Raw genomic sequence first — 9,475 nt, 5'->3', positions numbered from 1 at the left:
GATTAAGTCCAAAAGTGATAAATGGAGAAATAGGCAAATATAGTGTTTTGACTAAAATGTTAACAAAAATTGCATTTTGTCAAAATATAATGAGTAAAAGCCTTATCAATGTATCAGTTGAATGAACTGTCTGAAATATAATCATAAAACAAAATTTTGAAGCCCTATTTTGAACAGTAGCAACAAAAAAACTGATTTTGAGGGAAAACGCCTTAAATTTTTAAGATTTTCCCTGTGAGCTAGCAAAGTGTTGTTTTTTTTAGCTGGGAAATTTCAATATTCAAATAAAATCCGAGGTTTCCACTTTACAAGGACATCAAAAATTCCTCATTAAAATGACATCAAATTAGGATTCAGACCAAATATTAATGCATTATTGTAACCAACAAGACAAATTAAGTCATATATATGGATTTAATTARGATATCAGAATGATCCAGGTATCAAAATGTAGCTTTTAAAGCCAAGAATCTGAAAATGTAATTAGGTCATTTTGACCAAATTCGACTTAATCCTCATTTTGATATGATGGGTCACAAATATGTAACCTCATCACACTAAGTCGTCTTGTCCTGCACGTTCTTTCTGCGAGATGTGTGGAAGTATGTGTGATCCTGTTGTGAAGGGTCCTCCCACTGGGTGTGAACTGAGTTCAGATGTGGCACAGAGGGTGGTGTGAAGACGCGTGCATCAGGAGGTGGTGTGGAGATGCTGGCCTTGTCTGGGACAACAGGAGATGAATCCACAGCGCAGTCTGGTAAACATCAACAACATTAAAATGTACACAGTCTTTGCATAGTAGAAACAGTCTTTGCATAGTAGAAACAGTGAAGTGTCACTTATTTTTGTAATTTTTGTTTAACATTGTGAGGAAAAGTTTCTCATTCAACACTTTCACACATCACATGCCCTTGTGACATGACTTTGAATAAGGGAGATATAATTAAAGTATGGATGATTTTGATTTATTGAAACCAAGCTGGCATACTAAAAGTGACTAATGTGGTAAGACTTACTTAGGGTTTCCGGAGTTCTGATAGGCTTTGCTGTGCTTTCTCCCTTCTTGAACTTGGGAAAGAATAATCTACATGGGCTCTCCAGATGAGGTAGTTGCTTGCAGACGTGCATTTTCATTGAAATGCATTGCAGCCAGGTACAGTCTGGTTAAAATAGCATAAAAGAATATTGCATGTTAGTTTGAAGTTGCACCATTAAAACTCATCTAACACACAGTATTTTGAATAACAACAAAAAAAAACATAAATACAGAGTGACTAAAACAACACTGCAGCCGATATTTTTTGGCCGATTCTTGAAGCCGATACTACTTTTAATTCCTCCCTCCATTAACATAATAAAAATAAGAATGATAACAAATGTTACACGAGTCTTAATTTAAAACAAAACAAACTAAAAAAAACATTTATTAACTAAGCTTTGTCTGAAGAGGCTGTATAAAGTGCTGCCACACAGGATTTCTTCTTTCAGCCCTTTCTTAAAAAAATAAAAATAAATAAATTCATTACTTATATCTCTAGTGCTAAATATTCTGTTTTTATTTGTATATTAATAAGATTAATATATTTTGTTACATAAAATGACTATGTTCCCAGCTTTTTTGATGCAAAAACAGCAACACAGAGAAAAAAAGGAGAGACACACATCCATCTTGCTATCCTTATGAGGACTTCACACACACAGCGCTCACAGCTTCTCTGCCTCATTCTGCTGCTCAAGTTTTTAACACCAGGCAAAAAATGCATTTAAAACAGATGACATTAACTTTAGATCACAGTTTGAAATGCTCCAGCACTTTTAAAAAGAAAAACAACACGGACACGCTGATTACAGTGCGGGGCGAAAGTGAAAGTAAAACATGGTGCTGAGCACCCGTTCGGTAAAGAAACTTAAACACAGCTGTTCTTTCTCCCCTCATATTCCGACACAGAGGGTAGAAACAGCTAAATTAGACAGTTAAAACACATTTACAGTTCATAACTCACCCTTGTTGTTGTAACATTCATCCTGTGTTGTCCGCAAGCACTTTCCGCCCTGTTGTGGGTCCATTTCCTTGAAAAATGAAACTTAACCAGGCACTTTGAAGAAGCTCTGCTCTGACGCTGGTAGTCTATGTAGATAATAATGTGGGTTTACACACCCCAGAACCGAACATTTTGACTTCTGAACTTGCATATTCGGCATGACGCTATGAACTACAAAATCACACAGCGAGGAAAAAAATGGCGGACTATGAAATCCAGTTGGCCGGAAATACATTACCATAAATGGTAGTTCCGAAGAAAAATGTGTGACGAAATAAACAATGAAACGAAATAAGCAACAGCAGATTTTGAACAAACTGAAAAATTTGACCCATAAAATAATGTAAAAATTTCTTTGCAGTAACTGGACAGAATTAATTTAAGTTTTCTACACTCCTAGACACTATAATTGCACAAACAATAGTTTATAAAATCAAAAAAGTGCATTTAGCATGATATGTCTCCTTTAAGTTATACTTGTGCGTGTTTTACAAGCCCTGTCACCAGTTTCGTCAGATTGGATGACGTTGCATGAATAAAGATCTAAGCTGCAGCAGCTCAGTCCTGGTTGCAGCAGGATTCCTACCTGCTGGTTGCTCTGCAGATTTAAGAACGCTGAGACTTGCTGCTGCTTCACGAAGAGCTGCTGATGCTGTGTGGGTGGTGGCTGCACGTTAGCCGTCTGTGCATCAGCCTGTGCAGTGGGAGCTTGTTGAGCAGGCTGGGCGGGAGCTGCAGCTGAGGCACCGATACCAGCACCTGGATGAAAGGAAAACCAAAGAATGAGAGGGAGTCACGGTCATTTTCAATCTGAACTACGGAAGCCTGGAGGGAAAAAAAACAAAGCAAAACGGTTATTCTACAACTCAAAGGGTAAAGTGACGCCTTATTTTCTTTAAAACAGAATGCAAGAGATCACAGAACAACTCAAACACTCTGTCTTTAAGCCTTGGCTTAAAAATATGATTCTCATCCCACTGAGAAAATTTAAACTAAAAATTTCACTCAAAAATGTCTGAGGATGTAAAAGTGTGTCAAATAAATAAATCACGTTTAATCTAAAAGATATAAAAACTACAAACAATATTACCCGAAAGCAAATGTTTTTTTTTCTTTTTGAACACATTTAAAGGTCCATCAAAGGAGTCACCATGAACTAACGTCTAAAACAGAGGTTCCCAAATTTGTTTGTCTTCTGACCCACAAAATAATCATGGCAAAAACTTGTGACCCCAAATATTACTGGTCTGGTCTGAGTACACGAACTCCATTAATAACCCTAAAAACACAGGCTTTTTGAAAATCTAAACAGCTTGTATACACATATAAATAACTTACTTATACTTATTCTGTGTTTTTGTAATAATTATAGGAAAAATATTACAGCAGCAATTATTTTATTACCCTTTAAATTGATTTCTGGTGATTATCCAAGGTGCTTCGTGACTCACAATTGAGTCCCAAGCCCAACTTTGGGAACTGAAGTGCAGTGGTTCTCAAACTTTTCAGCTTTTGACCCACAAAATAACAGTAGCAGAGACCTGAGCCCCGAGCTATTTTTGGATGATAAACATTTGTATCAGGTCAACAAAACATGGGCATAGTAACAATATTTTTATACTACATTTATCCATTTTAAATGAACCTCACTCCTCTGTAACAACTAAGGCAAAAATGTAATAATGCAGAAAATATTTTCAGGACCCCACCTTGATGTTTTGGGACCCCACTTTGGGAAACACTGGTCTAAAAGTACGTGTATGTAAATAGTAAGCATCATAAAACTTATTCTCTTTTCAACTGGACCGCAGAGGAGTGACTTGATCAGCTGTACAGTTCATATCGTAAGGAACTTGACAACTCCACTAACATTTTTACCAGATTCCCCAGCAGAAATATCAGAGTTACTCTTACCTACAGCCGGTGGTGTTCCTGTGGCCGCATTAGGCCTCTTGCGTGGAGTGAGAGCTGGCTGGATGGGAAGGATGCCTGATATCGGCTGGGACTGGGCCTGCCCTGCTTTGGGTCGCTGTCGAGGTGCAATTGAGGTTTCTGTCGTGGGAACTGGGTCTGTGAGCCTGATGAGGGAAAACAAACAAAAATAACATTTAAAAAGAGTAAAAGTGGCAATGTTATGTTTTAAATTGCATGGTTAAGTTTGGCAAAACTGTAATTAGTTCGGCCCCAAAACTACTTTCAAATCCTCCTTTTTGAAAATCACATGATTCCCTGGAAATTAAAAAACCACCTTAAAACTTGTTTTTGCACCAGTAATTTGCTTTGCTTAAAAACATTTATAAGTTTTATAAAGTGTAGTTTTACAGACATACAGTTTAACTGGCCCAAGTAAAAAAAAATCCTCTCTGAGGGAAAGTGAAGCAGGAAAACAAGGGCAAAAACATCATTATATTCTTATCAGTTTTGATCTATTTTGTTTCTACTCACCTGGCTTTGGTCTGACTCTTTTTGGCTACAGCTTCACTGGCTCTGATAGGCTCGGGAAGTTTTGCAGGAATGGGTGAATTCTAGAACAGTAAGAAAATCAATACCAGTAACTGTTTACAGCACATAGCCACATAGATATGTGTTACACAGTTACACTTCAACAATGACGAGCATCTTTCATGACCATATCATCATTTTCTATTGTAACAGAAATGAACAAAAACTAGAAAGTGATATATCTCAGATTTCTGCCTCACCGAGTAAAGAGAGAAATTAAACTAAACAAGATAAGACTGAGTAAAAAAAGATCTTAAATTCTAAAACATATCCTCATTACACTTTTCTACGATCATCCTTACGTATAAATTTGGGACGGGGCACTCTCGTCGAGCCAGTTTGAAGGCGATGTAGGACACTTGGTAGATATCTGGTCTCATATCTGGATCAGGTTCCAGCATGTATCCTAAAATATAACAAGCATAAAAAGAGAATGAGATAGAAATGTAAAATACAAATATACATTTACAGGAGGTTTGCGCATTAGGCAGGACAGTGCAAAGCAAAGTTACTCACTGATGAGACAGTGCATTTCCTGGGAGTAGCGGGAATTGTCAGGGATGGTAAAGCTGCCGTCACAAATAGCCACTTGGCTCTCACCAAAAGGAAGGGTGAAGAAGCAAAGCTTATAGAGTAGACAACCTAAAGCCTGTAAAGATAAGAATCATGTCAGTTCTTGCTCTGAACATTTAAACGCCACAAAATAATCTCATCCTGTAGTTTACATATTGCTGAGTAAGTAATTTTTTTAAGAACTCCAGTCCGACCCAAATATCTGCTTTTGTTGTGATGACTTTTTCGCCGTAGAGGTTGACCATTTCAGGAGCCCGATAAGAGAGCGTAGTGTACCTGAAGACAGGAGCACAGATATGAGCTTTTGAACTGTACAGACAGGACAAGAGGAGTTTAGGGTTCATGAGAGAAAAAAAAAGTAAACATACTTTTTTATTTCTTCTTCTACGACTGCAACTCCCTCTGCCTGGGGATTCTGGAAGCGATTGGTGGCACTTCCAAAGTCACAGAGCACGTAGTGTCCCTGGTCATGAAGAAGAATATTTTCCACCTACATTAGGGAAAAAAGATAAGACTTGTCAAAATACTTTCAAAATAAACTCAGCGTAATAAACAGTAAGTAGCAATTAAGTGTTATTAACTCACCTTGAGATCTCGATGGATGATGGGAGTCTTGCACTGATGAAGACGGGCGACTGCTTCACATGTGTCACAAAAGATCTGCAACACTTCAGCTTCACTGAAACCTGTCTGTAACCGCTGGTTCATAAGGTTTACCACCTGCCCACCTACAGAACAGGCAAAGAAACCCCAATTGATCAGCACAGTAGTAGTTTAAATGAAAAACTTCCATTGTTTGAATCTTAATGACATGAAACTGTGGGGTTTAATAACTTACCATTTAAATTAACTCAAGTGTTTATTACCATCTACATATAACAGAGAAGCAATGATTTATCTAAATATATTTCCAGATATTTAAACACTTCTTTGAAAACTGTGCTCTTTAAATGCTTCATCAACTACAGTGCATCTCAATTGCAACAAAACATTAAATGTGAACTGAAGTTACTGTTGACAGATGACTTTTTAACATACAAAGGCAGGGTGCAGAAAAAAGCAGCTGAGGATAATGAAGCATTGAGTTCAGCGTGGGGGGTGGGCAGATTTACCTCGACAGAAGTCCATTAAGATCAGGACTTCCCACACATCACCAGCTCCGACTGCAGTTAAACTGGAGTCCAGAAAACCAACTATGTTTCTGTTGCCAACTAAATCTCTCTGTGTAAACAAACAAACAAACAACAAGGAGTTGTGATAAAAAAAAAGATGTATTCTAAATCATTGTACAGTTTGAACATGTTAAAAGACATCCATGTTTGAGACTTTAGTTTCTTTTTAATCTTCTGAGAGAAGAAATATTCCAGATAACCATCCACTGTTAGTCATTCCAGGGCGTGGCTGCAGGAACTGGGTATTTACACAAACAGTAAAAGACTCCATTTGGGAAATGGGACATGGAAGTAAACTCAGACATTTTAAAAGTGAATTCCACATATTAACCCATTCAGACTTGAGGCGCCATTTAAGCACAGCGATGGCACAACCCACGTAGCAGAAGTTCACTATGACAATTTAAACGTTTTAGCTTCCTTTAGTTAGCACCGCCTTTCTCAACTTCAACATTTCTTTTCCCAATAATCTTTAATATCTTATAAATGGAAACCTAATATTTGACTAAATCAAGCATTTTAAAAAGGTCATGTCTATATTTTACTGCTATAAAAATTCCTGTTAAAATAGGTTTGACAACTCCAGAATCATCTACTAGTGCTTTTGGTGCATTCAGCAGTGACTGGTTCTTACTCACCATGATCTGTATCTCAAGTTTGCAGACCTGCAGGTCATGCTCATTGTTGACGTACATTCGTTTCAGTGCACAGCGCTGGCCTTGGTGTGTCCGCACCAGGAAAACTATTGCAAAACCTCCTGCAAATAAGAATTGACGTGATAAATAAAACACAGCATAACCAATAAAATATATGATTAGCAGCATGTTTAGCAGCACCAACCACAAAACTTAACACATCCTATAATGCAGGTAACAAAATTTGGGAACTACTCCTGCGACATTTTTATGTACAGTATTTAACCACTGAAATAAAAATACAGATGCAAGGAAAGCAGTGAATTAACTGAGTGTATTGTATTTTATATACTGTGAAAAGTGATCGATTGGTTGACTGGTACATTTTTGATATAAACTTAAAATAGCAATGTGTGAGTCAGCAGTTGTGAGAAGAAAATCAAGAAAAGGTCATGGAAAAGAGAAAATTCATTATCCTATAAATAACAGGGATGAAAATGGTCATATACATGCACAATAATAAAATAACATAACCATACATTTGAAGGGTTAATCATCTACTCACAAATTATATCTGAATTAAGCAGTGTAGCGAAACAATATTTAATATATAAGATCAAAATTAAATGTATCAAAACTGATATATATTTAAACTCTTTGTGTTAAATGTAATCTAAAATCACAGAAATGAAAAATATGAACATATGTAGTTCAGTTTTAAAGCACCAACGCCCTGACTTGAAGAAATGACTGAGTTTAATGCAGCTTTTAAATTTTCATATCAAGTTGTTGGCAGGCAGCAGCTTTGAAGGTTTTGTTGTCATGTTTGTTCTTCTGATGCCTGTTTTTCTCACACAGCTTGTGGTATAATGCTCAACGCTGACTCATCCAGCTGGTTTCACTAAGCTTCACTGCGAAACCTCCAGCTGACGTTTGATTAGCACTGGATAGAGCTGCATTTTAGCCATCTGTATGGTTAAATAATCACTGGAACAAAAGCCTGTTTTACAGTACTGTCTTCTATAAGACAGAGTGGGAATGAGTCATGATAATGCATAAAAAGTGTGCACAATTCCTCAAACAGCTGCAGCCAGGAGAAAGAAAAACAGCTGAGAGCTGGACTCAGAAATTAGTTTTGTTGTGATATGTAAGGAAAGTAGGGCTGCCACGATTAGTCGATTAATCGATTATTAAAATAAACGATGACTAATTTAATAATCGATTAATCGTTTGGGGGTTTTTTTTTGTTCTTTACTTTGTTTTTCTCTCCAAACTGCTTTGACACCTTCCACTGCCACATCTGCCTTTCTGTCCTTGACACGCATGCACAGTAGTGGTAACTGGGGTAGGCCGTGGACGTCACAAGACATTAGACAGACAGGCTCTGGTATCATGACTACTCTGCAACAGAGCTCAAAAGTGTGGGATCATTTTAAGAAAATGAAAGAGAAACCTGTGCAATATCTGCAGAGCAGAACTTGTCTTCCACAGCAAATTTTTAGTTAGCATATAGCTAAAATCTAACGATGGTTATATAATAGCATCTGCATTCTGGCACGATAAGCTGTATGTTTTATATTCAATTAACGTATGATCTAATTAGTCGACTAATCAAAAAAATAATCGGTGATTAATCGATTATAAAAATAATCGTTTGTGGCAGCTCTAAAGGCAAGTTTCTCATTGTGCACATGAAGTTCAGTTAAAAGACAAATGACAAACTGAAACCTGGATGCTGAAGTACAACAGAGCTGATCATGGCCGTGTGTGTGTGTGTGTGTGTGTGTGTGTGTGTGTGTGTGTGTGTGTGTACACATGTAGTCCATCCACGTGAAAATAGCTGAGCCAATGCTGTTGTGGCAATCTAATCTGACATTCAGGTGGGAAAATAGAAAGATTACAAGCCTGCTTAGCAAAGGGCTATATTCTGCACAGACAGTGTGACTAAATGACTAAATCCACCTACAAATAGTCGCTGTCTCCTGGCGTAACCAATTGTTGGGATTACTCCACTGAAGCTCGTGCAAACATAGCAAAGCAAGTGCACAAAAAACTATTTTATACATTATTGAAAAAAACAATTCATGTCTGAGATGGAAAAGTCCTTTAAGCCATTATTACATGTATACATGTTCTTAGACACAACATAAATAACTGCACTATAGGTGTTGGTCTAACTCAAGTCACAGCAAGCTGTTCACTCAACTTCTTCGAGGTTAATAAACAAATACACAAGGAGTGCCACCAAATAGCACCATGGATCAACTTTAATCAAAGTAAAATAACATGAATGTCTAATCATACATTTAAAAACCTTTTTTTATTAACAAAATGGTTTGCTATAAGAGGACAAAAACATTTGTAAATCGCCCACCCAGATGTTCTTGCTTTTGTCAGTTTGCATGTACATGTTACCAAAATATATACCCTGAGGGTTAACAGATTTTGCAGGAAGTATATGTGAGAAATACAGACATTGTTCAAATGAGATTATTAGTTGTGTTACTGTTTTTGTGTATTTGACTGTACAAAGACACCCCACACTTTATTT

The 9,475-nt window shown here is 37.1% G+C and overlaps 1 protein-coding gene and 1 long non-coding RNA gene across 7 annotated transcripts in view; both read right to left on the bottom strand.

Annotated features, from left to right (window-relative positions):
• The window catches only part of aak1a (AP2 associated kinase 1a), a 31,488-nt gene that overhangs the window by 14,448 nt on the left and 7,565 nt on the right, over positions 1 to 9,475 (bottom strand). For all 6 annotated transcript variants that reach the window (XM_014012119.1, XM_014012120.1, XM_014012123.1 and 3 more), the window contains exons 2-11: positions 6,928 to 7,046; positions 6,230 to 6,338; positions 5,703 to 5,845; positions 5,486 to 5,607; positions 5,312 to 5,393; positions 5,061 to 5,193; positions 4,847 to 4,950; positions 4,488 to 4,567; positions 3,957 to 4,120; positions 2,629 to 2,801 (exon numbers count right to left, since the gene is read on the bottom strand). In XM_014012119.1, coding sequence (XP_013867573.1) covers positions 2,629 to 2,801; positions 3,957 to 4,120; positions 4,488 to 4,567; positions 4,847 to 4,950; positions 5,061 to 5,193; positions 5,312 to 5,393; positions 5,486 to 5,607; positions 5,703 to 5,845; positions 6,230 to 6,338; positions 6,928 to 7,046 — 1,229 coding nt within the window. The remainder of the gene's footprint in view (positions 1 to 2,628; positions 2,802 to 3,956; positions 4,121 to 4,487; positions 4,568 to 4,846; positions 4,951 to 5,060; positions 5,194 to 5,311; positions 5,394 to 5,485; positions 5,608 to 5,702; positions 5,846 to 6,229; positions 6,339 to 6,927; positions 7,047 to 9,475) is intronic.
• LOC106520161 (uncharacterized) lies at positions 468 to 2,041 on the bottom strand. The gene is made up of 3 exons (XR_001310514.1): positions 2,004 to 2,041; positions 1,017 to 1,160; positions 468 to 754 (listed from the first exon to the last, which is right to left on the bottom strand). It is a non-coding gene; the product is annotated as an uncharacterized LOC106520161 (long non-coding RNA).

The sequence above is a fragment of the Austrofundulus limnaeus genome, unplaced genomic scaffold (genome assembly GCF_001266775.1).
Source record: "Austrofundulus limnaeus strain Quisiro unplaced genomic scaffold, Austrofundulus_limnaeus-1.0 Scaffold88, whole genome shotgun sequence".
Lineage (NCBI taxonomy): Eukaryota > Metazoa > Chordata > Actinopteri > Cyprinodontiformes > Rivulidae > Austrofundulus > Austrofundulus limnaeus.
The sequence above is the reverse complement of the archived record's forward strand: the minus strand, read 5'-3'. Positions and strand labels throughout refer to the sequence as shown.